General features: G+C 38.9%; 1 protein-coding gene and 1 non-coding gene across 3 annotated transcripts in view; one reads left to right on the top strand and one right to left on the bottom strand.

Annotated features, from left to right (window-relative positions):
- The first annotated feature begins 23 nt into the window (after window positions 1-23).
- Fnbp4 (formin binding protein 4) overlaps window positions 24-27,578 on the top strand; it is a 41,063-nt gene continuing 13,508 nt past the window's right edge. The window contains exons 1-12 of one of the 2 annotated variants that reach the window (XM_027936467.2): window positions 24-290; window positions 1,278-1,370; window positions 6,468-6,604; window positions 6,931-7,117; window positions 8,600-8,747; window positions 8,841-8,961; window positions 10,716-11,057; window positions 12,469-12,679; window positions 18,299-18,423; window positions 20,623-20,727; window positions 24,062-24,195; window positions 25,166-25,353. In XM_027936467.2, coding sequence (XP_027792268.2) covers window positions 65-290; window positions 1,278-1,370; window positions 6,468-6,604; window positions 6,931-7,117; window positions 8,600-8,747; window positions 8,841-8,961; window positions 10,716-11,057; window positions 12,469-12,679; window positions 18,299-18,423; window positions 20,623-20,727; window positions 24,062-24,195; window positions 25,166-25,353 — 2,017 coding nt within the window. In that variant the 5' untranslated portion in view covers window positions 24-64. The remainder of the gene's footprint in view (window positions 291-1,277; window positions 1,371-6,467; window positions 6,605-6,930; window positions 7,118-8,599; window positions 8,748-8,840; window positions 8,962-10,715; window positions 11,058-12,468; window positions 12,680-18,298; window positions 18,424-20,622; window positions 20,728-24,061; window positions 24,196-25,165; window positions 25,354-27,578) is intronic. The other variant, XM_071616166.1, reaches the window with a different exon arrangement.
- On the bottom strand, window positions 13,484-13,593 carry LOC114093849 (U6 spliceosomal RNA). The gene has a single exon (XR_003582938.1). It is a non-coding gene; the product is annotated as a U6 spliceosomal RNA (small nuclear RNA).

The raw sequence follows: 27,578 nt of genomic DNA on the forward strand, positions 1-27,578 counted from the left end.
ATCGCCGCGCCGAACGCCCGCCCCTTTAGGCTGCCGACGCTCGCAGCTCGCGCTCGGGCTCGCGATGGGGAAGAAGTCCCGGGCGGTACCCGGCCGCAGGCCCATCCTGCAGCTCTCTCCTCCAGGTCCCCGCAGCAGCACGCCGGGCCGGGATCCGGAGCCGGAACCTGACACCGAACCGGATTCGACGGCGGCGGCTTCTAACCAGCCAGCCCCGCCGGCGGCGGCAACGACGTCGACGACACCCGCGGTGACTGCCTCCGCGGCCGCGGACGACTCGCCTTCAGAAGGTAAGGGTGCGCCTATTTGGCACGTCCGAAACTCGAGCGCGGGGCTTGCGGCCTAGGCTTCTAGGGGCGCTTCCTGGACCCCGTAAGGGAGAGAAGCCCGGGCGGGCGAGTCCACCCTCTCTAGGCCCGCCTGTTCGGGGACTGCGGGAAGGGCGGCGGAAGAGGCCGGCAGAGCTGTGCGTGATCAGCCCGGGCCCATCCCAAGGCGCCATTGTATGTGGCTGGCGGAGGGCTTTCCCCGGGAACGTTTGAAATCCGACTGAGGCCTAGGCACCCTGGGCTCCCAGATGTCCCGGGTTGGGTTTTGATTACGTAAAAGGGTAGATAGGAGTTTCGGCGTCCTAGGCTAGTGACGGTGGAACCTGGCCTTTTCTACACGTTACCTGCGGCCTTTGGTTGTTTTTTTTTTTTTTTTAATTGAGATAGAGACTCTTTAGAAATGAATACGCCCTTTTTATTATGCCAAACAAAGCGTTAGTATCCCCAAACTAACAGGTATCCCAAAAATTCCTGGAGAAGTGGGTTCCCAAGTACTTGTGTGATTCTCCCTGGAATGGTACTTAGATTAAGAGTAACTGTATGACGTCGGCACACAGGAAGGCGCCGAAGAAGCCGACCATTCAGGTATTAATAAATCACGTTAAAAAAACTCGTGCAGGACATTGAGTAGCGATGTATGTTGCAAAAACCTCATGAAAGGCTGGAGATTTATTTATTGTCTTTGTGTCTGAATTTTGAAGTATTGCGGATGTAATTTTTATATGCAGTATTCACATTCTTAAAGTTGAAGTCACTAGGCATATGGAAGGTTCTAGTAATGACTGTTTTTCATCTGCCACTTATTTGGGTCATTGATGCACCCTGTTTTTAAGTTGATGGAATCTAGACCAGAAATGGCAGACCTATGATTGATTTGTCATCTCTGGTGTTTTTCTGTTCCACAGGCTAACTGCAGTTGTTTTCCTTTTGTTCCTTTTTAAAATACAGATGAACAGGAAGTGGTGGTGGAGGTTCCCAGAGTTGCTCAGAACCCTCCCAAACCAGTCATGACTACCAGACCCACAGCTGTTAAAGCAACAGGTATAAATTGTTTTGTTTTGTTTTGCATCTGTAGAATATCTTAAGTTAGAATGCTTTACTGAATTCTTTGTTGCTAATTTCTATTTCTCCCATAAAGTGTAATTTAAAATCTTTCTGGGTCTGGGGTGTAGCTTAGTAGTCGAGGGCTTGCCTAACATTTGCAAAGCCCTGGGTTTAATCCTTGGTGTCACAAACAAACCCTTTCTGTTTGTGAGGGCTTATTGGCTACTACTCTTTTTCTTTTGCTGTGTTGGGCCTCTATCCCAGGGCTTAGTGCATGCTAGGCAAGCACTCTACCACTAAGTCACATCCCCAACCTGGTAAATATATCTTAAGCAATGCAAAATTTATGTTTTATCTCTGTACCCAGATAATTTGTACTACTTTTTCTTCGAATGTTTTTTTGTAGTTAGTTTTCTAGCCCTTCTATTAACTTGGTGTTCTTTAGGGACATTTAGACACCAAACATTTTCATATTGTTCCTTTCCTAACACTGCCTTGATTGGTATTCTAGCATCTACTCTGTGGATCTGAAAATGGTTTGTATTAAATATTTTTTAAGCACAAGGAATATTTGCTGCAGTGGTTTCATAAACAAACTTTCATGGTAGCATTCGTTGTAAGACTTTTGAGACAATTAATTGGGCCCAACATCATTCATGTATAAATGGATCTTATAATCATGAGTTATTTTGAGTATCAAACTGAATAATGTATATAAAATTGGTACCCTATAAGTGCAAAGATGTTAGTTTTTTCTACCTTATATAGTTTGAGAGATTAAAACATGTTTACTATCAAATATTCTTTAGAGCCATGCATGGCAGCACATACCTGTAATCCCTCTGGAAGGCTGAAGTAGTATATCATCACAGACTGGAGGCGAGCCTAGGCAACTTAGCAAGACCCTATCGAAATTAAAAAGGGCTGGGGATGTGGCATGTGTGTAGAGCACTTGTTTACCATGTGTACAACCCTGGGATAAATATTCATTATCTCAAAAAAAAATCTATAATTGGTAGTAATTATATTTTTTAGTTTGGAATATGTCTTGTACTATTTGACACCTAAAATAATAGATATTTATGCCTCCCTCATACCATCTGTCACTTAAGAAAACAGTGTGGGGGTTGGGGTTGTAGCTCAGTGGTGGAGCACTTACCTTACACCTGTGAGGCACTGGCTTTGATCCTCAGTACCACATACAAACAAACAAACAAATAAATAAAAGATATTGTGTCCATCTAAAACTAAAACTAAAAAAAAAAAATTGAAAGAGAACAACATTGTGGGTTGGAAAAGCTAAAACTTGGTTATGAAATTTCAGAGCCATGTAATACCATTCTCCCTAACCCCCTTTTTATTTTGACACAGGTTTTCACTAATTTGCTGAGGCTTGCCTTGAACTTAGGATCCTTCTGCCATACCATCTCCTTATTAATTATAGGTGTGGCCACCAGGCCAGGCAAACAAGAATTTTTCTAAAGGACAGGACTTGTCCTGAACAGTTTTGAAATTGCAAAGTTTGTGTCTCTGGTCCTCCTACCTCTGTTCTGGGCTTCCTTTTCCATCCTATTCTCAAACCACCAGACTTTCTTGCCATCGTATAGTCTGGTTGTTTCATCCACTGAATGTTTCATGTGAAAAATTACCTTTTTGTCACAGTCATTCAAGGCTTCTAAGAATTGTGAAGATGTATAGAATTTAATTTTTTCCCTAGGAGCCATCTAGGCACCGAGCTTACTTTTTTTTTTGGTGGCGGGCAGGGCTACTGGAGACTAAACTCAGGGGCACTTAACCACTGAGCCACATCCCCAGCCCTATTTTGTATTTTATTTAGAGATGGTCTCACTGAGTTGCTTAACGCCTAACCCTTTGCTGAGGCTGGCTTTGAACTTTCCATCTTCCTGTCTCCTGAGCTGCTGGGATTACAGGCGTGTGCCCTATTTTTTTTTTCCCCCAAGATGATTTTGGTTAAATTTTATTATTTATTTTTTTGTGGTACTGGGAATTAAACCTAGAGGTGCTCTACCACAGAGCTACATCTCCAGTCCCATTACATATATATTTGTATATTTTATATATATTTACATTTGGGAAGGGAGTCTGGTACTTTCACACTGAAAACTACAGTATATGCATGGGAAATTACCCAGGAAAAAATTTGGAATGATCTCTATTAAATTAGGTCAGTAGACCACTATGGTAGTCAATAGTATCAAGCATCTTTGAGAAAGGGGTATTTAACGTGGTTCTACAGATGATCTGCAGGGGTCCATGAATTCTCCGAAATTGCATACTCAAGAGTGGGGGGGGATGTTGTTGTTGGTTTTTTTTTTTTTTTCGTTTTTTGTTTTGTTTTTTGGTACCAGGGATTGAATCCAGAGGCACTTAACCACTGAGCTACATCCTGAACCTTTTTTATTTTTTATTTTGAGATAGGGTCTTGCTAAAATGCTGATGCTGGCTTTGAACTTGTGATCCTCCTGCCTTTTTTTTTTTTTTTTTTAATTTTTTAATTTAAAGTTGGACACAATACCTTTACTTATTTACTTGTTGTTATTATTTTTTAATGTGATGTTGATTCTCAAACCCAGTGCCTTGCACAAGCTGGGCAAGTGCTCTACCACTGAGCCACAACCCCAGCCTACCAAGTATGTTTTTTAAGAGAGGTTCTGTAACGGTATGTTGCTGTTAAGTTTCTATGACTCAGGAGTTACAAAGCACTGAGAAAGCAAGGAAATGGTAATTATGAAAATATAAGGCATAGTTACTATTTGAAGCCTATCTAGAAGGAAGGGTATGTACCTGAGAAGTAATTTACTATCTGCTATAGTTATTGGATTTGCAAATTGGGTGGCACTGTGATTTTGTGAATATACATTTGGGTTTTTGTTTATTTTCTTTTGTTTTTCTTGGTATTGGGGATTGAACCCAGGGTCTCGCACAGCTTTTGCTTTATACCAACCTACAGCCCTTTTTATTTTAAAACAAAGTGTCCCTAAATTGCTGAGGCTGGTCTCAAACTTGCCATTTCTTTTGCCTCAGCATCTCACATGCCTGGGATTATAGGCTTTCAGGTGCCCCTAGCTTATTTTGATTTTTGCTTTGTTTGGGGATTGAACCTAGGGGCTTTACCTGGGAGGCAAATGGTCTGCCACTGAGCTACATCTCTAGGCCTATGTATTTTGTCTTTGTTTCCCTTTGCTGGCATAAAACTTTTAAAATTCTTGGAATCTTCAAAGTGATAAAGTGTTGTTTTTTTGTTTTTTTGCTGTGCTGGGGATTGAACCCAGGGCCTATGCATGCAAGGCAAGCACTCTACCAACTGAGCTATGTCCCTAGCCCTGATAAAGTGTTTTTGTATGTTAACGAGTTTATTAATGGGGGTGACAGGCCTTAGATAGCTTCAGGAAAAGTGGGGCCAACCACCAACTTATAGAGAAGGGATATGGTCTGAAGGCTAAGTTGATCACCAATGGTATGATTTAATCATACCTATGTGAAGAAGCCTCCATAAAAGCCCGGAAGAACTAGAGCAAGTCTAGAAGTCTCAGAAGGCTGAAGCAGGAGGATTGCAAACTTGAGGCTAGCCTATGCAATTTAGGGAGAATCTGTCTGAAAAAATAAGGAAGGGCTGGGGGTGTACTTCCATGGTAGAGCACTTATCTAACAGGCATAAGTACTAGGTTCAATGGGGTAGGGGGGTGGCGCTAGAGAAAAGGTAAAAGAGAGTTTCCAGATAGTCCAACTTGTGGAGGTTTCTGGAGAGTGGAAACCCTGGGCCCCTTTTCCCCTACATCACTCTGTGTAGCTCTTCATTTATGTCCATTATGCTTTGTAATAAGCATATTTTGTGTGATAAACCAGTTCTGGGAGCTGTTCCTGCACAAAAATTGAACCAAAGTTTTAGGTAAAACCATCTGGGGCTTGTGGTTGGCTTTGAAAATATGAGGGTCAGTTTTGGGATGGAACTCTGAACCTGGGGAGTCTCATGTTATTACTTATAGGTACAGTGTCTTGAGTTTAATTGAATTAATTCGAGGACACTTGCCACAGAATTGATTGCTTGCTTGATGTGTGGGGAAACACAATACATCTGATGTCAAAAGCATGATTTGAGAGTGTAATGGGAGAAACCGAGTGTTTATTCCTATACTCCCTCCTGAGTTTTGCTCAGCCTCTGTTTATTAAAAGGTAAGCAGGTTGAGGTTTGAGGAGTCAGCAGTCTTCTCAGGAAAAAACTGCTAAGCACTGTGGTTCTGAATAATGGCCCTGCTTTCTAAGATTTTAAGTAGCAACAAATCTCAATAGCAGTCTTAACACTTATTCTTATGAGAGTTTTATTTTTCTAGGATGAAGCAATGTTACACGGCAATATTGTGAGCGTGTATCTTTGGTTTTATTTTATTTTTAAAAAATATTTATTTAGTTGTAGATGAATACAACATCTTTATTTATTCATTTTATGTGGTGCTGAGGATCAAACCCAGTGCCTCACTCATGCAAGGCAGGCGTTCTACCACTGAGCTATAGCCCTAGCCCTGGTGTTATTTTAAATCCATGTCTCTTCCTTATCAGTGCATGTGCTTAATTTTCAAAGGTTTAATTAGAATGTACATGCATTTATGACTTGGATGTTTTGGGGAGCGGACAGTACTAGATACTGAACCCAAGGCCCTCAGGCATAATAGTCAAGTATTCTACTGCTGAGCAATATATTCCTAGCCTGCCACCTTAAAAATTTAAAAAAAAATTTTTTTTTAGATGTTGATGGATCTTTATTTATTTATTATGGATCTTTATTCATTTATTTATGTGTGGTGCTGAGAATCGAACCCAATGCCTCACACATGCTAGGCAAGCACTCTACCACTGAGCCACAACCCCAGCCCCCCCTTTTTTTTTTTAATTTTTAAAATTTTGAGACAAGGTCGTGCTGAGTTTCTTAGCCTGGGGTCCTCCTGCCTCAGCCTCTGGAGTACGCTACTATACCCTGGCCTAAATTCTGGCTAAAGATGTATCGTGTATTTTTTTAGATACTTCCTAGGTACATATTGGCATTTTGGTTACTGAGATTTTCTTTTTTGTTTTTAGGTGGTCTATGCTTACTTGGTGCTTATGCTGACAGTGATGATGATGAGAGTGATGTTTCTGAAAAACCAGCACAATCCAAAGAAGCAAACGGAAACCAGTCAGCTGATATTGATAGTACGCTGGCCAATTTCCTAGCGGTTAGTGGTGCTTTTGCTTGATTTTTTTAGTTATTAAAGGCATTCTGGGACCAAGTATGGTCAGCATTCTTGTCAGTCTTGGTGTTTCCCTCTCCTTTCTCCTTCTTTACCTCTGTCTTGCTCTCTCCCTCCCTATCTTTCTCAATAAGAAGCTTTCAGTAGAGTGGGAAGGAAGGAGAATGTAAGGGTTTGAGGAGCTTGAGTAATTAGAAGCAGTTTTGAGCTGATAATGTGCATGTAGGATTTTTTTTTTCCACTGTTCACCATTTTTTCAAGTTTCTGGTTTCCATGTCATTGATGTACTTGTTGCTCTTTTCATTATGCAGGAGATTGATGCCATAACAGCTCCTCAGCCTGCAGCTCCTGTGGGAGCTTCTGTTCCACCTCCAACTCCACCTCGACCAGAGCCAAAGGAAGCAGCAACATCTACCCTTTCTTCTACTACATCAAATGGAACGGACTCAACCCAAACACCAGGGTGGCAATATGATACCCAGTGTTCACTAGCCGGAGGTAAATGCGACTAACCCTTTGTTTGCAGAAATCTTTAAGTGTAGTCTTTAAAGTGTTCTAGACATTAGCATTCCTAAGACTGAATGCCCAGATCCTTAGGCCCAGATTGTAGGATTCTGGCCTTTTAAATACAGTATTTGCAAGATAATAATAGATAGAGGATAGTGATCTCTGAGAATTTGTCAGATCTAATTTCTAACTTGGTAATTGTTTGCCCTTTTAACCAGTAGCATATTATGCCAGGAGAATAATAAGTCATTTTAGAATATTTGGGGGTTCAGAGTACTTTTTTTTTAAGTTGTAGATGGACACAATTCCCTTATTTATTTTTATGTGGTACTGAGGATCAAATCCAGTGTCTCATAGGGGCAAGGCAAACATTCCACCCCTGAGCTATAACCCCAGACCTCAGAATATATTTTTTGTTTTGTTTTGATACTGGGGATTGAACCCGGGGGCACTCGATCACTGAGCCATATCTTAGCCTTATTTTGTATTTTATTTAGAGACAGAGTCTCAATGAGTTGCTTATCATCTTGCTTTTGCTGGCTTTGAACTTGCAATCCTCCTGTCTCAGCCTCTTGAGCAACTAGGATTATAGGTGTGTGCCACCGTGCCCGGTTCAGAATACATTTTTGAAGTAGCAAAGTGACTTTTTTTTTTTTTAACTTTTTTATGCAAAGGTAGCTAGCTAAATGTTTGTTGAGAAAATAATTCTAAAGACTGAATGCAGTGGCACACTTCTGTAATCCCAGCTACTCAGGAGGCTGAGGCAGGAGGATTGAAAGTTCAAGGTTGGCTTTAGTGATTTAGTGAAGAAGAAAAGAAAAGGGAGCTGGGGACGTAGCTCAGTGGTAAGTGCTCTTTGGTTCAGTCCCCATCACCACTAGGGATTAAACCCAAGAGCGCTGTGTCTTTGAGCTACATACCCAGTGATAGGGTCTCACAAAGTTGCCTGGGATGGCCTCAAATTTAATAATTATCTTGCCCAGCCTCACAAATCACTGGGATTACAGGTGTACATCATTGCCTCCATCTTACTGAGGAAATAATAACTTGATGTTAGACCAGTGGTTCTCAGTTATGTGTGTGTGATATTGCACCCAAGGGACAATTGACAGTGCCTGGAAATAGCTTTGGTTATCAGAGCCCAGGATGCTGCTAAATCATCTACCTAGGACTGCCCACACAACAAAGACCTAGCAACTGAAAATACCAAGCTTTTTTTTTTTTAATTTATTTTTTTAGTTTTAGGTGGTCATGATATCTTCATTTTTTAGTTTTATGTGGTGCTGAGGATCAAACCCAGTCCCTCATGCATGCTAGGCAAGCACTCTACCACTGAGTCACCATCCCAGCCCCTAGTAGTACCAAGTTTGAAAACTTAAACTATTAGATTGTTATGGCTTTAGAACTAACTTGATGTAAGTCAGATCTGTGGAGAGGTTTGTATTTCTTAAAATTTGTTTTATTTTCCTTTAGTGGGAATTGAGATGGGAGACTGGCAAGAAGTTTGGGATGAGAACACAGGATGCTATTATTATTGGAACACACAAACAAATGAAGTAACTTGGGAGTTACCCCAATATCTTGCCACCCAGGTTCAGGGATTACAACATTACCAGCCCAGGTAAGAGGAAACTTAAATTACCTTGAAGGAAATTAGTCTTGTTTTTGCCTTCTCTTTCTCTTGCTAAATTTTTATTTTTTTTTATTTTTACAGTTCTGTAACAGGTGCTGAAGGTAGTTTTGTGGTAAATACAGACACGTATACAAAGGAGAAAACAATTCCTGTTTCCAGTAGTAAAAGTGGACCAGGCATAGCTAAACGAGAAGTTAAAAAGGTCAGTGTTGTAACTTAGCCTGTTTCCTTTTCTTCTAGTCTGATAAACTTGATGTGGATTATATTTACAACACAAATGCGTTGTTTTAGTTTTACTTAAATCTCTTTCTGTGTATTATTTAGCATTTACAGCAGTTAATTCAGTTCAGTGCTTCTTTCAGGGTGTTAGTGTGCCATTGAAGCTCCTTGGGTCTTTAAGAAGAATTCAGGACCAGCCAGGGAGGCAGGGCTGCAGTCTCCATCCCCACTTCAGATAGAATTGTTCTATTAATTTAGGATTCCATGTAGGATTTTTTTTTTTTAATGGAAAGATCAATTATTTTACAAATTAAAAACTACTGCAGATTGAGTATTTCTTATCCAAAATGGCTGGAACTAGAAGCATAACAGATTTAAGAGTATTTTTTGATTTTGTGGTTTTCACATATAAATAAGGAGATATCTTGGTTATCGAACCCAAGTCTAAACTCAGTTCATTTATGTTTCGTGTATACCTTATGTAATAGCCTTAAAAGTAATTTTACACAATATTTATGTGCCTGTGTTTTGACTAACACCACTTGAAGTCAGGTGTGTAGTTTCTGTTTGTGGCATCATAGCACTCAAATTTTCAGATTTGGGAGCAGAAGTTAGGGATGCCTAGCCTGTACTAGTGAAACCTAAGTATTTTAAATCACCATCAGGAAGAAAAGGGAGTTGTATTTTTTAGAGTGAAAGTGTGTTCAGTTACAACTAAGCTCAAATTTTAAAATGGTGATTTTTTTATTTTTTTTTTGTATGACAAGTACCTTTTGATAATGAAGATTGAACCCGGGGGTATTTACCACTGAGCTCTATTTTTTATTTTGAGGTAAGGTCTTGCTGAGTTGCTGAGGCTGACATCAAACTTGTGATCTTCATGATTCGGCCAGGTGTGCACCACCAATCCCGACTCAAAAAATACTTTTGCTAGGCATGGTGGCGCAGACCTGTAATCCCAACCGCTCCGGAGCCTTAGGCAGGAGGATTGCGAGTTCAAAGCCAGCCTCACCAACGGTGAGGCACTGAGCAACTCAGTGAGACCCTATTTATAAATGAAATAGAAAAGACTGGGAATGTGGCTCAGTGGTTGAGTGCCCCTGAGTTCAATCCCCAGTACCCAAAAAACCCAAAAACAACAAAAAAAATACTTTAATGGGTAGGGATATAGCTCAGTAGTAGAGCACTTGCCTCGTGTATGAGACCCTGGGTTCCATCCTCAGCACTGCAAGGAATTAAAGATAGTAAATAATAATATTTGTAATCTTTATAACTCTAGGACAGAGGTGTAGAACAAGTATTTTCCTGATCAGAAATCAACAGTTTTAAGCATAATTACACATTTCACTTTGGAAATATTTCACGTTTTTCTGAATTGGCTTTCACAGCATACCTGTGAGGTTTTCTCATCTTACAGAAGAGCAAGGTGAAGATTTATTCAGTTATGTGTTGAGCTAACAAAATACTGATCTTATTAAGTCTGCCTGTGCTTCATATTTGTCCTTTGACTATCTGAGAATTAGGGGTAGGATATATTTGAGTCCTACTTAGAATAGGTTTCTAGTTCAACCATTGCCTTTTTAAAGTAACAATGTTTCCATTATGTACATTAATCTATTGGATATAAGTGCTTTTTATGAGTATCCAGTGAACAAAAATAAAATTATTGTGAACTGTTGATTATATACCTGGAGAGATTTCTTGAGAATTGAGACTAAATGATTTTATTCTTCATAGGAAGTAAATGAAGGAATCCAGGCTCTCTCAAATAGTGAGGAGGAAAAGAAAGGGGTGGCAGCCTCCCTGCTTGCTCCTTTATTGCCTGAAGGAATAAAAGAGGAAGAAGAAAGATGGAGAAGAAAAGTAATTTGTAAAGAAGTTGAGCCAATTTCAGAGGTGAAAGAAGCTAGTACAATAGTAGAAGAAGCGGTGACAACGGTAAAGCCACAGGAAGTTATGTTGGACAGTATAGAAGACCCTTCTCAGGAGGATCTTTGTAGTGTTGTTCAATCTGGAGAAAGCGAAGAAGAGGAGGAACAAGATACCCTTGAGTTGGAGCTCGTTTTGGAACGGAAGAAAGTAAGATTCAAAGGTTTAAAATACATTTTTCCCCTTAATATCAGATTTGGGGATCATTATACTCAATAGCCATTACTGGGTGGATTGGTATGTTTATTTTTCTCACTGTATCTAGTATGTTAGGTTAAATTATTGCAGTAAAAACTTTAGTTTTAACAAACAATAAATGATCTTTGTAAAATAGCAGAATTGAGAGAAGTTTTTTAAATTTATGGTACTTTACTTTTTTTTTTTTTTTTTTTAATCTTTGTTAGTTGTAGTTGGACAAAATTCTTTCTTTCTTTCTTTCTTTCTTTCTATGTGGTGCTGAGGATGGAACCCAGGGCCTTGCATTTGCTAGGCAAGTGCTCTACTGCTGAGCCACCACCCTAGTCCCATGGTACTTTTCTTTTTTTAAAGATGCTTCTCAGAAACGGTTTTCATTGAGAAGTTCATTTTTACCTCTTTTCTGCGTTCTTTGTCTTTTGGACAATTTAATCTGCTGCCTTAAGAGATCCAGTGAGAAGCAAGAGCTTAGCAGGATTTATAATAGTTTATGGGAAAGAACTAGTTAAGCTTTTTCAAAAATAATAATAAAAATATGTTGAGCTTTTTCTATTTTGGGTATGCATTTGTGAAAATTAATATATTTGTGGTTCTCTAAAGCCAATCCCCCCAATCAATGCTTGCTACTATAATTGTGAACATGCATTTACTAATTAGCAGTAGGATATGGGGCATAATGTTCAGTTGTGATAGAAAACAGTATTGAGAAATTCTTCCGTTTCTTAAAAAGTTTTAAATTCCAAGAAAAGCCAGGTAAAGTGGCACATGTCTGTAATCCCAGTGACTCTGGAGGATTAGAGCAGGAAGATCATAAGTTCAAGGCCAGTCTTTGCAACTTAGTGAGACCATTTCCAAAATGAAATTTTATTTTATTTTTCATTATGTTTTTAATATTTATTTTTTTAGTTGTAGATGAACACAATATCTTTTTTTTTTTTTTTGAGAGAGAATTTTTTTAATATTTATTTATTTATTAGTTTTCTGCAGACACAACATCTTTGTTTGTATGTGGTGCTGAGGATCGAACCCAGGCCGCACGCATGCCAGGCGAGCGCACTACCGCTTGAGCCATATCCCCAGCCCTGAACACAATATCTTTACTTCATTTTTATGTGGTGCTGAGGATCGAACCCAGGGCCTCACATGTGCTAGGCAAGCGCTACCACTGAGCCACAATCCCAGCCCTCAAAATGAAATTTTAAAAGGACTAGGAATGTAGCTCAGTGTTAGAACTCCCCTGGGTTCAATCCTCAGAACTGCAAAAAAAAAAAAGAATGTAGTCAAGGCTATCACTTTCACGACTTACAAATGCTTAAATGTTGGTAATGCATTAATGATGCTAATTTTATCATCATACACTTTGTAGGCAGAATTACGAGCCTTGGAGGAAGGAGATGGTAGTGTGTCAGGGTCTAGTCCACGTTCTGATATCAGCCAGCCAGCATCTCAGGATGGAATGCGTAGACTTATGTCTAAAAGAGGAAAATGGAAGATGTTTGTTCGCGCTACCAGTCCAGAATCTACCAGCCGGAGTTCTAGCAAAACTGGACGAGAGACTCCAGAAAATGGAGAAAACGGTAATTTATGCTTCATGTTCAACTTTATTTATTTAATTGTTTTTGTGGTGTTGGGAATCAAACCCAGGGCATGTGCACATAAGACATACACTCTATTACTGAGCTATATCCCCGCCCACATTAAACTTCACAATTTAACAGCTTTGAGGGGAATCCCTTTTTTAATCTCCCCCCCCTTCCTCTTTAGCCAAAAAGTGGAGATTTTGTTGTTGTTGTTGTGCTAGGGATTGAACCCAGGGCCTTAAGCATGCAAGGCAAGCACTCTACTAACTGAGCTATATCCCCAGGCCGCGAAATAGCATTTTTTATGCTTTAGTGAAAGTGCTGTTGGGCTGGGGATGTGGCTCAAGCGGTAGTGCGCTCGCCTGGCATGCGTGCGGCCTGGGTTCGATCCTCAGCACCACATACAAACAAAGATGTTGTGTCCGCCCAAAACTAAAGAATAAATATTTAAAAAAAAAAGAAAGTGCTGGGAAGTAATCTCCTTCCATGTCTCATTAAGAATCTGAGGCTGTCATCCATTGAGTGGGAGTTACTTCTCCCTCAAAAGCATAAAATAAGGCTGACCCCCCCCCCCCCGCCTTTTTTTTTTTTTTTTTATTCGTTGTCATAAAAATTGGAGGCCCTAGGTTCTCCTTTGCTTACTCTTTCTAGTTGATAAGCAAGGAAGATAGGACTACCTCTTGCCCAGCCTGTGTGCAGTTAAGTAGATAGTTTGATCCTGTCATTAGGAAGTTATCTTTATTCCATGTAGGGTGGAAGAAGTTCTACTACATTTTTCCATGTTGATAGCTTTGAATAAAGTTAATTTTTTTTCTTTTCTTTACCAATTTGCTTGTCATCCTTGTACAAGGGCCATGCTAACCTTCTCTGTATTGTTCCAATTTTAGTATATGTGCAGCTGAAGTTAGCACAAGTTAATGTTTTAATGTCCATTTGACCCATAATTCTGCAGTACAATTTAGTGGTATGATCTGAACACCAATTATAGATCATGGTTAAAAAAAAATAAAAACACTGATGCCCAACACAGTGGCACACTCCTGTAATCCCAGTGGCTTGGGAGGCTGAGGCAAGAGGATCACAAGTTCAAGGCCAGCATTAGCAACTTAGGCCCTAAGGAACATAGCAAAACCCTATCTTAAAAAATAAAAGAACTGGTGATATTGCTCAGTGTTTAATCGCCGGTGATAACAAATGTGGACATTCTTATTTGACTTTTTTTTTTGCTAGTCATCAGTATAAAAGAACATGAAGTAAATTTCTAAAGTAATTTCCTTTATTCTCATCCCCTATCCTGCGATAGTTTATTTTATGTATATATTTCTTTTTAGACTTTTTCCTCTTCCTTTATATACACATTCATAGTTGTATATGTATGAATATGTTCATGTTTGCATATGTACATTTCACCATATATGGGACTATGTCATATAGATTTTTAGGCAATACTTGTTTCACTTAAGGTCTTAAAAACCATTGTTTTTAACCACCGAGTGCTATAATTGTGTTCATAAATTTTCCTTATCTGTATTTGTGTTGATGTTTTACCTTTTTTTGGCAGGGGGTAGATGGACACAACACTTTTATTTTATTTATTTATTTTTATGTGGTGCTGAGTGTCAAACCCAATGCCTCACATTGGGTTTAGCTCAGTGCTATACCACTGAGCCACAATCCCAGCCTCCATATTTTTTTCTTTAATTTTTTTTTTTTTTAAAGAGAGAGAGAGAATTATTAATATTTATTTTTTAGTTTTCGGCGGACACAACATCTTTGTTTGTATGTGGTGCTGAGGATCGAACCCGGGCCGCACGCATGCCAGGCGAGCGCGCTACCGCTTGAGCCACATCCCCAGCCCGTGTATTTTTTTCTTAAAAAAATAATTCTGGGCCAAATGTGGTGGTGCATACCTGTGATAACAGATACAGGGAGGTGGGACTAAAGTAGGAGGATTGAAAGTTCTAGCCAAACTGGGCAACTTAGCAAGACCCTGTCTCAAAATAAAAAATAAGCCAGGTGTGGTGGCAGGAGAATCGTGAGTTCAAAGCTAGCCTCAGCAAAAGTGAGGCACTAAGCCACTGGTTGAGACCCTGTCTCTAAATAAAATACAAAATAGGGCTGTGGGATGTGGCTCAGTGGTTGAGTGCCCCTGAGTTATCCCTGGCACCCCCCAAAAATAAAAAGGACTAGGGTTGTAGCTCCTAGACAGAGCCCGTGCATAGCAGATTCAAAGCTTTGTGTGATCTCGAGCACTGCTAAAGAATAATGGCATATTTGTGTTGTCAAAAATCCCTACAGGCTATTCAAATAACCATCAAAGGTAAAATTATGAGCCAGGTGTTATGGTGCATGCCTGTAATAATGTGGCTCTGGGGGCTGAGGCAGGAGAATCAAGTACAAAGCTAGCCTTAGCAGTAGCAAGGAGCTAAGCCACTCAGTGAGATCATGTCTCTAAATAAATAAAATATAGAATAGGGCTGGTGATGTGGCTCAGTGGTTGAGTGCCCCTGAGTTCAATCCTCAGTACCCCCAAGAAAAAGGTAGAAGGGGAAATTTTGTATTTTTAGAGTGGAATACTAAACAGCAATGAAAAATGAACCATGCAGTTCATTCTTTTTAGCAACACTGATTCAACTTAAAAATAATTTGAACCAAAAAAAACCACAGAATAATGCAAATGTTGATATTTTGTGTATAAAGTCAGAAAATACGCAAAAAAATGTTTTTCTTAATTATTTGTTTATGATGAAATTAAAGAAGGTAACAACTGATACCATCAGGGTAGAGGTTATGTTGCTCATGGAGGTGATGGACATAGGGAGCTTCAGCGGTGCTAGCAGTGTTCTATTAAGCTGGGTTGTAGTTACTTGAGTGTTGTTTGGTAGTACTGGGGATCAAAGTCATTGATTGATTGCATGGCAGAGATTGAACTCAGGGGCACTCGACCACTGAGCCACATCCCCAGTCCTATTTTGTATTTTGTTTAGAAACAGGGTCTCACTGAGTTGCTTAGTGCCTCGCTCTTGCTGAGGCTGGCTTTGAACTGGCAATCCTTCTATCTTCGCCTTCTCAGCTGCTGGGATTACAGGCATGTACCACCGCACCCAGCAAAACCTTTTTTTGTGTGTGTGGTGGTGGTAGTTATTGAACCCAGGGCCTTGTGCGTGCAAAGCAAGTACTCTACCAATTGAGCTATATCCCCAGCCCTAAAATCATTTATTTTTGAGATAGGGTCTCATAAGTTGCCCAGGCTGTACTTGAATGTACAATTCTCCTGCTTCAGTCTCCTGAGTGGCTTTATGCCTGGCCTTGCCCACTTTATTTATTTTATTTGTTTATTTATTTTTTAGTTATAGTTGGGCACAATACTTTTATTTTACTTGTTATTTTTTATGTGGTCCTGAGGATTGAACCCAGCGCCTATGCTACGTGAGCACTCTACTGCTGAGCCACAACCCCAGCCCCTTGTTCTTTAAATTGTATGTGTTATACACATTTACTAAGGGCTTTCACAGTAAGCATTCTAGTATATTTTAGTGTCACTACAACATAGATAACGTTGTGTATTGCTAGGTCAAGGCATGTGTCCATTTTAATGCAATAGATCCTGCCTAACTGCCCTCAGAAACATTCCAGTCTTATAGTGGTGCCTAGAATTGTTCAATTCTTGTACCTGCCACTAGATGTAAGATTTCTAAAATGTGATTGTATTATAAGTTAATAAGTGGGACTAGTAGAAAGGTTTTGTTTTGATTTGAAAATGAAACTGGGCATAGTGGTGCACCACTGTACCTGGCATGTTTTAGTCTCTTAAAAGCTATTCAAAATGATGAGTTTTTTTGTTATTTGTCTTTGTTTTAGTTTGATTGAACCCTGCAGTGATTTACAACTGAGCTACATTCCCAGCCTTTTTTGAAATTTTGTGTTTTGAAGCAAGATCTTCATAAGTTGCTGAGGCTGGGTTTGAATTTGCAATCTTCCTGTCTCAGGCTTTGGATTTGCTGGGATTATAGACACATATATCCACAGATCTTCCCTGTGTTAAATATTTTTAAAAATTACAAAGCTTAGTTAGAAAGAAAAATACCCAAGAGGAGCCAAATATTAAGTTTTAAAGCTGTTTTCTTTTTTGGTAGTACATTTATTTTCATTTTAAGACAGGGTCTCATAAGTTGCCCGGGCTGCACTTGAACTGGTGATTCTCCTCCCTCAGTCCCTAGAGTAGCTTTATGCCTAGCTTTCTTCTTTTTTTTTTTTATTTGAGGGGGGGGGGCAGAGAGAATTTTAATATTTATTTTTTTTTAGTTTTCGGCGGACACAACATCTTTGTATGTGGTGCTGAGGATTGAACCTGGGCCGCACACATGCCAGGCGAGCGCACTACCGCTTGAGCCACATCCCCAGCCCAGGCCCTAAGCAATTTTTGAGATCTTATCTCAAAATAAAATGGGCTAGAGATACAGCCCAGTGGTAAATTGCCCCTGGGTTAAATTAAATCCCCAGTACCCAAAAAGTAAAATATTATATGTATGGATATAGATTTGTGGGTACAGATGTTACAAAGCAAAGATAAGAGAATTCATATTTTCTACTTCATTTAAGTTGGTGATAAATCTGTTCTGTTTTGAAGATTTTCTGCTATCAACAGACAGCAACACCAACCAGAATAGGTGGGTCCAATAGGTCTTCTGTAGGAGTTGGTTTGCTTCTCAGTGTGTTTTGTTTTTGTTTGTTCTTACATTGACACAATCTTACTATATTGCCCAGACTGTCTGAAACTCAAAACTCAAGTGATTTTCCTGCCTTAGCCTCCCAAGTAGCTGTGGGACTAGGTGGACACCCCTGCTCCTGACTAATTTATCTACAGGTCTTAAGTGGCTCAGGAAGGAAAATGAGTGGTTGACAATTAATTTGCTTTAGGGGGCTGGGGTTGTGGGTCAGTGGTAGAGCACTTGCCTTGCATGTGTGAGGCACTGGGTTCAATTCTCAGCACCACATAAAAATAAAATAAAGATGTTGTGGGGGCTGGGGATGTGGCTCAAGCAGTGGCGCGCTCGCCTGGCATGCGTGCGGCCCGGGTTCGATCCTCAGCACCACATACAAACAAAGATGTTGTGTCCACCGAAAACTGAAAAATAAATATTGAAAATAAATAAATATATAAAATAGAGATATTGTATCCACCGAAAACTAAAAAATAAACATAAAATTTTTTTTCTGCTTTAATTTTGAAAGCTTCTCCCTGCCCTACCCAAGTTGGTAAAGAATTCTTATGTATCCCAGGTTTGTTATTCATCTTTTGTAAGCAATAGAGTACTGAAAGAAAATATTAGAAAAGATAGGTAAGGAGAAAGGGAAAGAAGAAACTATAGGCTAATGTGGTAGAACATATTTTATTCATAGACACTTTTTAAGAAAAGATAAAGTTTTGGCTTTATAAAGGCAGTAGGTTATATAAAGATAGTGACAAATTATTGGAATTTCAACAAGTAAGGAAAATGGGCAAAGAACAGAAAATCAATTCTTTGAGTTATTTCTGCTACAGGGAGAAATAAATGTGTTATGGCGCTCTTTGGCGTTGGTTCTTTTGGTTTAATTTCATATTTTCTTTTTTAGCAGTTGGTGCTGAAAATTCAGAAAAAATAGATGAAAATTCAGACAAAGAGATAGAAATGGAAGAATCCTCAGAGAAAATAAAAGTACAAACCGCACCTAAAGTAGAAGAAGAACAAGATTTGAAAGTAGGTATATTTCTTAATGTAATTTAACAAATTTTTTTTAAGTCAATGATTAAACTACTTTGTATTATCAAGTAACAAAGCTTTACTATCTCTAAACCTAAATTTTTCACTTTATTTGGTTAAAAAGTCATAAGGCTATAAGGAATTACAGGATTGGTGTGGTGCTGAGAACTTATCTGAAAATTCAAAGCGCTTAATTAGTTTGTAGCTAATCCTTCTATAAAAGGAAGTAGCAGCTTATCAGTGTTGGCTTCTCGGTTCTCAGTAGTTCTCAGGATTAGGGATGTAGGTTAGTGGTACAGTGCTTGCCTAGCATGTTGAAGGTGCTGAGTTTCACTCCCAATACTGAAAAACAAATGTATATATGTGTCTTTGGAAATTCTTTTTTTTTTTTAGCTTTGGGTGGAAACAATCTCTTATATTTATGTGGTGCTGAGGATCGAACCCAGTGCTTCATGCATGCTAGGCGAGCACCTTACCACTGAGCCACAACCCCAGTCCCTCTTTGGAAGTTCTTAAAACACTAAATGTCAAATTTAATCTATGCATGAAAGACTTGTTTTTAAACAAAGGCACATTTGCTTCTAATTCTATAATTGGTTGAATATAGATATGGAGGGCCCACTATATTGGTGCTTTAAGTGTAGTGTGTTGGAAAAACCATTTAGTGTATTCTTTTGTCTTTTTATAAAGAGTTTAATCACCAGTTAGTGTTCAACCATGTAGAAGATGTTTAAGAATTTATTTGAGAGGTTAGGGTTGCAGCTCAGTGGTAGATCACTTGCCTAGCATGTGTGAGGCCATGGGTTCAATTCTCAGCACCACACATAAATAAATGAATGAATGAATGAATGAACAACTAATAAATTTTGGGGGAGTACTGGGGGTTGAACTCGGGCACTCAGCAGCCCCATTTTTTAATATTTTATTTAGAGACAGTGTCTCACAGAGTTGCTTAGTGTCTTGCCATTGCTGAGACCAGCTTTGCACTCGCAATCCTCCTGCCTCAGCCTCTATTTAAGGTTTTATTCTGTGGCTAGTATAAGCAGTTAGTAATGAATAAATGAAAATTTGGATAATAGAATTATATCATTCAGTATCTTTTTCTTAGACTTCTCGATATAAATGACAAAAATTATGTATTTACATCTGTTACATATTTATAGGTATTATAGTGCAATGTTATGTTAAATGTATACAGTGTGATATGATTACCACAAAGCAACTAAGTAACCTACCCATTACCTCACGGATTTCTCTTTTTATTTTTTTTAAAGAATTTACCATTTATTTAAATAGTTTTTAAAGTGGTGCTGAGGATCAAACCCAGGGCCTCACTCATCTTAGGCAAGGACTCTACCACTGAACCATAACCCCAGCATAGGTTTCTTTCTTTATTTTATTTAAAACAATTTTGTTGTTGTAGATGAACACATACCTTTATTTTATTTATTTATTTTTATGTGGTGCTGAGGATTGAACTCAGTGCCTCACACATGCTGGGCAAGTGCTCTACCACTAAGCCACAACCCCAGTCCCGAGGTTTCTTTATTTTTGAGGGTTGAGTGGTAAGAACATTTTAGATTCTCTCAACAAATTTCAATTAAATAATACAGGTTTCTGTTTTTTGTTTTATCTTTTGAGTTGCTTAGGCCTCAAACTTGTGATCCTCCTACCTTAGGAGGCACTGAGATTATGGTTATGCACCACTGCACCTGCCTAATAATACAGTATTAACTGTACTCACCATGCTGTATTATTAGATTCCCAGAACTGATTTATGCCTGAAAGTTTATATTCTTTGACCAATATCTCCATTTCCCTGTTGCTTCAGCCTCTGATAACCACAATTCTAATTCTTTCTATGATTTCATCTGTTATTAAGATTAGGATCTATTTTCAATTATTGAATTCCTTGTTGTATTAGTATGTATTATGAAGTGTGAGTAGGTTAGTATTTGATTTCTATAGACCTGTCATTATAATATAACTGTTAATATGATTTTTTTTACTATAAATTAGAATTTTATCTTCTGTACAACTAGAAGCTGCTGTTCAAAGATTAGGGATGTAGCTTAGTGGTACAAATTATCGGAATTTCTTTAAGAAGTAAGGAAATAAGATTTCACATGATAAAAGAAATAATGCTGATTCTATTTTTTTTTCCTTTTTTTCCCCCCTTTCCTTCCTGCATTGCAGTTTCAAATTGGAGAACTGGCAAATACCCTGACAAGTAAATTTGAATTCCTAGGCATTAATAGACAGTCCATCTCCAACTTTCACGTGCTGCTCTTACAGACTGAGGTAATTTCAATGTTTTTGGTTTCAACAGTGTTTGAATGATAATTCTGTGTTAGGAATCTCTCTAGTTTTTTTTTAAATCCTAAAGGGCTTTTTTTTTAATATTTATTTTTTAGTTGAAGGTGGACACAATATCTTTATTTTATTATCGAACCCAGTGCCTCACGCATGCCAGGTGAGCGCTCTACCACTTGAGCCACATTCCCCAGCCCCTAAAGGGATTTTGTTGATTTTTTTTTTTTTTTTTTTTAATGGCTTCTGGCCAGGAATGGTGGCACATGTGGCTTAGGAGGCTGAGAGAGGAGAATTCAAAGTCAAAGCTAGCCTTAGCAACCGCAAGGCACTAAGCAACTCAGTGAGACCCTATCTCTAAATAAAATACAAAATAGGGCTGGTGATATGGCTCACTAGTCGAGTACCCCTTAGTTCTGTCCTCAGTCCTTAGTACCAAAGAAAAAAGAAAACAACAGAAACAAAAAACAGCTTCTGCTTTTTAAAAGTTAATATGTGCACTATAGGAAACAAAACCAAAAGCAAAGAACAAAGTCATCCAGTCACAAGTAGCTTAGTTGATCATGTAGTATAAGATCCTGCTTATACAGCATTCCATTTGGTGTGATTTGAGATTGTAGTGTGTTTTGTGCTTTTCCACACATCATAAATATTAACCAGTTGACAATCCCAAAGCTACATGAGTTTTTTGATAACCAAGAATTCACTGTAATCCTGTGTAATTCCTAAATTTTAGTGTCTTGTTGTTGTTGTTGTTATTGCTGTTTTTCCTGTGGTGGGAGGGAGTAAACCCAGGGCCTGTGCATGCTGTACCATTGAGCTACTTCCCAAACCTTAAATTTATAGTTTAACCTTGATTTGTATTCATCAACCCTAGAAATAGTTTATTTCTAGGCAAAAATGTAATTAGAGGGTCTAGGGTTGTGGCTCAGTGATAGAGCATTCACCTAGCATACATGAGGCACTGGGTTGGATCCTCAGCACCATATAAAAATGAAATAAATATTGTGTCCACCTACAACTAAAAAACAAACTTTTTTTAAAAAAATGTAATTAGAATGTGAATACTAAGAGTTTGTTCATAATTATGATACTTGGAGCACCATCAGTGGGCATATGCTTTTTGTTTGGTACCAGGGATAGAACCCAGGGATGCTTTACCAATGAACCACATCCTCAGCCCTTTGGTTGGTACTAAGGAGTGTGAACCTAGGGGCATCTTCACCACTGAGCCACATCCCCAGCTCCCCACTATTTTTAAAACATTTTTTTTTTAGTTGTTGATAGACCTTTTTTTATTTATATGCGGTACTTAAAATCAAACCCAGTGCCTTACACATGCCAGGCAAGTGCGCTAAGGTTGTGCTCCAGCCCCAGACCCCCCAGCTCTCACTAAATCTCACTAAAAAGATTTTTCCAGCAAATAAAAATTATATTTATAATGGTTAGATGGGGCCTTGTAATTTTTTTAAAGTTTTTTTTTTGTGTGTGTGTGTGTGTGTGTGTGTAGTTAATATTTTTTTTGTGATGCTAAGAATCCAACCCAGTGCCTCACATGTCCTAGGGAAGCACTCTGCCACTGAGCTATAGCCCCAGCTCTAAGTCCATATTAAAAATACTTTATTAAAAAACTGGGAATGTGACTCAGTAGTAGAGTGCTTGCCTGGCATGTTGAGGTCCTGGGATCGATTCCCAGTACTGCAGAAAAAAAGAAAGTACTTCATAATCATTAAAGCATATAAATCTTTCAAAATAAAAATTGAGTCATATTTGTTACCTGCATACTTTTCATGATGGTAGGGTAAAATTAGGGAAGGAATTCCTAAGGAAACTGACTGATTTTCTTAAGCCTGAATCTGTTCTGCTCTGCTCTTATCCTTTCCTGTCTCCTCTCCTCATATATCTTCTCTCTTCTTCTCTTCCCTTTCCTTCCCCGACTTCTCTCTGCCTCTGGTCTCCCCCAGCCAATAACTGAACCTTTAATTTTGATTACTAAGTTACATTAAATTGAAAGAATCATCTATTAAGGTGGGTGGGAGTTAACGTGCTGGGGCTGGGGTTGTGGCTCAGTAGAGCACTTGCCTAGCACATGTGAGGCACTGGGTTTGATTCTTAGCATCATATAAAGAAAAAAACCAATAAAACACATAAAATAAAGTTAAAACAATTTTTAAAAAGAAAAGTTAATGTGCTGGGCATGGTGGTGCTTGGGCAGATGAGGCAGGAGGATTGTAAGTTCCAGAATGGCCTGGGCAATTTAGTGAGTTCCTGTCTCAAAATAAAATGGGATGGGGATTTAGCTGAGATGTACAGCATCCCTGGGTTCATCCCCAAATCACAAAAATAAAATAAAAATTCAAATCATTGGGGTAATCAGTCTTAATAAAATCCAGAGAGGAAGACAGAACTACTCATTTTTAAAGATAATAAAAAGTTAGCAGTATAAAAATAAACTAGAGGGGGCTGGGATTGTGGCTCAGCGGTAGAGCGCTCGCCTAGCACAGGCAGGACCCAGGTTCGATCCTCAGCACCACATAAAAATAAAGGCATTGTGTTGTGTCCATCTACATCTAAAAAATCAATTTAAAAAAATGCTTAATAAATAAATAAATAAACAAAAAATAAACTAGAGGGGCCGGGGTTGTGACTCAGTGGTAGAGTGCCTGGCATGCATGAGGCACTGGGTTCGATCCCCGGCACCACATAAAAGTAAGCAAATAAAATTAAGGTTTTAAAAAACAAATGGGGCTGGGGATATAGTTCAGTTGGTAGAGTGCTTGCTTCACATGCACAAGGCCCTGGGTTCAATTCCCAGCACCACAAAAATAGAAAAGGGAAAAAAATGAATTTAAAAATAAAATTAGAAGGGCTGGGGTTGTGACGCAGCAGTAGAGTGCTCACCTAGAACTTGTGAGGCCCTGGGTTCGATCCTCTGCACCACATAAAAATAAATGAATGAATAAATGAGTGAATAAATAAATGAATAAAATGTATTGTTCTCAACTACAACTAAAAAATATTTTTAAAAAATAGAATCAGGTCCCTTTTTTTTTTTTCCAGAACACTACAGTGCAAATAAGAGTTTGATACCAAATCGGACAACTTAGACCTTTTCTCAAAAGGGGGGTAGGGGGTGTCTTAAGGATGTAGCTCAGTGATAAAGTTCCCCTATGTTTGATCCCTAGTATGACAACAACAACAAAAGATGGGATTTCTTATTTTCTTTGGTCTGGAGTGTAGCAATACTGTCTCAGAGTAGAATATTTATGTTCCTTTTACCTCTGTCTCCTGACATAATGTTTTTTTTTTCCTCCATTGATTCTAGACTCGAATTGCAGACTGGCGGGAAGGGGCTCTTAATGGAAACTACCTTAAACGAAAACTTCAGGATGCAGCAGAACAACTAAAACAGTATGAAATAAACGCCACTCCTAAAGGCTGGTCCTGCCACTGGGACAGGTACGCACTCTTCTCCCCTTTTCACCTTTCACCTTTGACATCTCAGACATGATTTGTGATCACCACCACCTGACGACATGACAGCCTGTCTGGAGACTGAAAGCAGCTGCAGTTAGCGATGCTGGGCAGGCAAAGCATCGCAAGCAGAGTCTGGGCCAGCCACACATTGGAGAAACAAAAAGCAATGTTTAAAGTGTTCCATGTAACGGATTTTTTCCCAAGATTGGACAAAGCCGGTTTTTACTCCAGAGTGTTGCACGGAGTAGGGCGGGCTTGGGGGTTAAGCGCATGCGAGAGCTCTGTGCGCTTTACAGGACCTCTGGAAGCAACTACTCCTGATTAACCTCGGTGAAGTTAAGGAAAACTTCGTGGCTGAAGATGTGAATGAAGAACAAGATTACTATCCTCTGCCAGCAGGTCAGATGAAAACATTTCTTTTTATATTTGGCTTTTCTTGATTTTTTTTTTTCATTATTTGAAATCTTTGCTCTTTTATTTTTCAGCTCCCAGATCCTCTCCCTCTCTTTAGCTTTCACTGTGTTTGATATCAAGAATATGAAATGTGAATTCCACGGTCCAAGAGGGGAAGAGTCACCTTTCACAAACTTCGTTGTTCTCTTCTTTGGAAGGGAAATTAGTGTTCTAGGCGATTGAGTCCCTTCATTAATGAAACTTGGAACCCTGTTATGTATTGGCAAAAAAAACAAAAAAAGATGTTTTCTAAGTCATCTGTTGGAGTGAGAGGGCTCAGGGCTGTATTCACAGAGCTGCTGGCAGTGCAAAAAGCTTTGAATTATCCTTGGTTCTCCATCCTCAGTTGTCAAAGCTCTTTGTTGCCTTTGTGAATAGCAGTCCATAAGAAGAGGTTCGTCCCGGTGAGAGCAGACTGCTGTCCTGGGACAGGACCAAATGAATGTGTCTTTGTAGGAGAATGGATTTTAAAACATGTGTTTTCTTTCTTGTGATTTAGGGATCATAGACGATATTTCTATGTAAACGAACAGTCGGGCGAGTCTCAGTGGGAGTTCCCAGATGGTGAGGAGGAGGAGGAAGAAAGCCAAGCACAAGAAAATAGAGACGAGACTCTTCCTAAACCAGCCTTGAAAGACAAAACTGGCACTGATTCAAATTCTACAGAATCCTCTGAGAATTCAGCAGGTGGGCTGATTTACTCTATACTACTTGGACACAATGATTTTAGACAAAAAGACAAATATTATAAAGGAAATTAATTTGTACCATAATATCGCAAATTGAAAAAAAAAAGTGAAAATTATATTTAAATAATGCATGTATTATACTGAAAGAAATTACAGCAGCCAGGTGCGGTGGCACACACCTGAAATCCCAGCGGCTCAGGAGGTTGAGGCAAGAGGATCTCAAGTTCAGAGCCAGCTTCAGCAACTTAGTGAGGTCCTAAAGCATCTCAGCAAGACCGTGTCTCTAAATAAAATACAAAAAGGTCTGAGCCAGGTGTGGTGGTGCATGCTTTTAATCCTAGTGGTTGGGAAGGCTGGGAAAGGATTATAAGTTCAAAGTTAACCTCAGCAATTTAGCAAGGCCCTAAGCAACTCATTGATACCCTGTCTCAAAATAAAAATATAAAAGAGGGCTGGGATGTGCTTCCATGGTTAAGCACTCCTAGGTTCAATCACTCCTAGGTTCAATCCCTTGTACCAAGAAAAGAAATTAAGGCAGTGACTAGTTGCAGATGAGAATACTATATATTAGATGCCCCCAAATGAAAAAATGAACTATTATAATTGAATTTTAAAAGAACCCACATATCAAACATGACATGTTATCCCTTCAATTAATTAAGTACAATTTCATTTACCTGTTAAATAACAATATTTTTAAAATACACATTAAAAATTTTCCTATAATCATTCTGTCATACCCCAGAGAAAGCTGTGCTTCTCCAAAAACAGGAATGGTAATGACAAGGAACTAGATAATTAAACTGTCAATGTCTGTGTAGTATGGTGATATGAGATTTGTTCTACATTCCAGCAGATCACCTAGTCTATTGATTTTGCAACTCATTTCTCAACTCCAGTAGTCTTATTAGGTATCATTGGTACAAATCAAAATGGTAGGAAGAAATGCTATGAAACTAGTACTGTATTAGAATCAGAAAAGCAAAATTTTTGATAATGAAAAAGTGCAAACCATATTCTAAACAATCAAATAGGATGACTCTTCCCAGTAAAGGTACCTTCCAAGAAGTTTGGTTAGTTATATATATATACTTCCCCCCCCCCATTGCTGGGGATTGCACCCAGGGCTCTCTGCACAGCTAGGTAAGCGCTCTAATACTGAGCTGTAACCCCAGCCCTTGTACTTCTTTTCTTCTTAATAAGTAGATTTTCATAGTTCCTCAATTAGTCTGCAGCTCTAATTTGCTGTTTTGTTTTTTTAAAGAAAGAGTGTGAGAGAGAGAGAGAATTTTTTAATATTTATTTTTTTAGTTTTTGGCGGACACAACATCTTTGTTTTTATGTGGTGCTGAGGATCGAACCCGGGCCGCACGCATGCCAGGCAAGCGCGCTACCGCTTGAGCTACATCCCCAGCCCCCTAATTTGCTGTTTTTTAAAAAAAAGTATTTTTATTATAGATGGACACAATACCATTTTTTTAATTATTTATTTTTTTATATGGTGCTGAGGATCAAACCCAGTGCCTTACACGTAGATCTACCACTAAGCAATGACCCCCAGCCCCTTTAATTAGCTCTTAAGAAGAGCTATAATTTTTGTTTTTTCGTACCAGGGATTGAACCCCAGGGACATTTAACCACTGAGCCACATTCGCAGCCTTTTTTTCTATTTTATTTAGAGATAAGGTCTTCACTGGGTTGCTTAGTGCCTTGCTTTTGCTCAGGCTGGCTTTGAACTCCTGATCTCCTGCCTCAGCTTCCTGAGCCACTAGAATTACAGGTGCATACCACCGTGCCCAGCTCAAGAGCTATAAATTTGATTGGTGCTTTACAAAAGAAGATTTGTTTTTCCCTCAAGTGAATTTTTCTTGAATGACAAAAATGAATAGTGAAATAGAGACAAAACGATGATAATAACCTTTTGATCGTAAGCAACTAGTGTTTGTGTGTTAAAGTGTCATATGAATGCAAGAGGCTATGGAATGGTTTCTAAAGTAATAGTCCTTTGAAAATAAAAAGAGATGGAATTTGTTGGTGACTTAGGAAGTGAAGAGCTGATTTTTTTTTTTTTTTTTTTTTTTTTTAAGTTGTAGATGGTCACGCTACCTATATTTTTACTTACTTATTTTTATGTGGTGCTGAGGATCAAACCCAGTACCTCACACATGTTAGGCAAGTGCTCTACCACTGAGCTACAATCCCAGGTTGATTTTATTAACTTCT

Source organism: Marmota flaviventris, chromosome 9 (assembly GCF_047511675.1).
Source record: "Marmota flaviventris isolate mMarFla1 chromosome 9, mMarFla1.hap1, whole genome shotgun sequence".
Classification (NCBI taxonomy): Eukaryota; Metazoa; Chordata; class Mammalia; order Rodentia; family Sciuridae; genus Marmota; species Marmota flaviventris.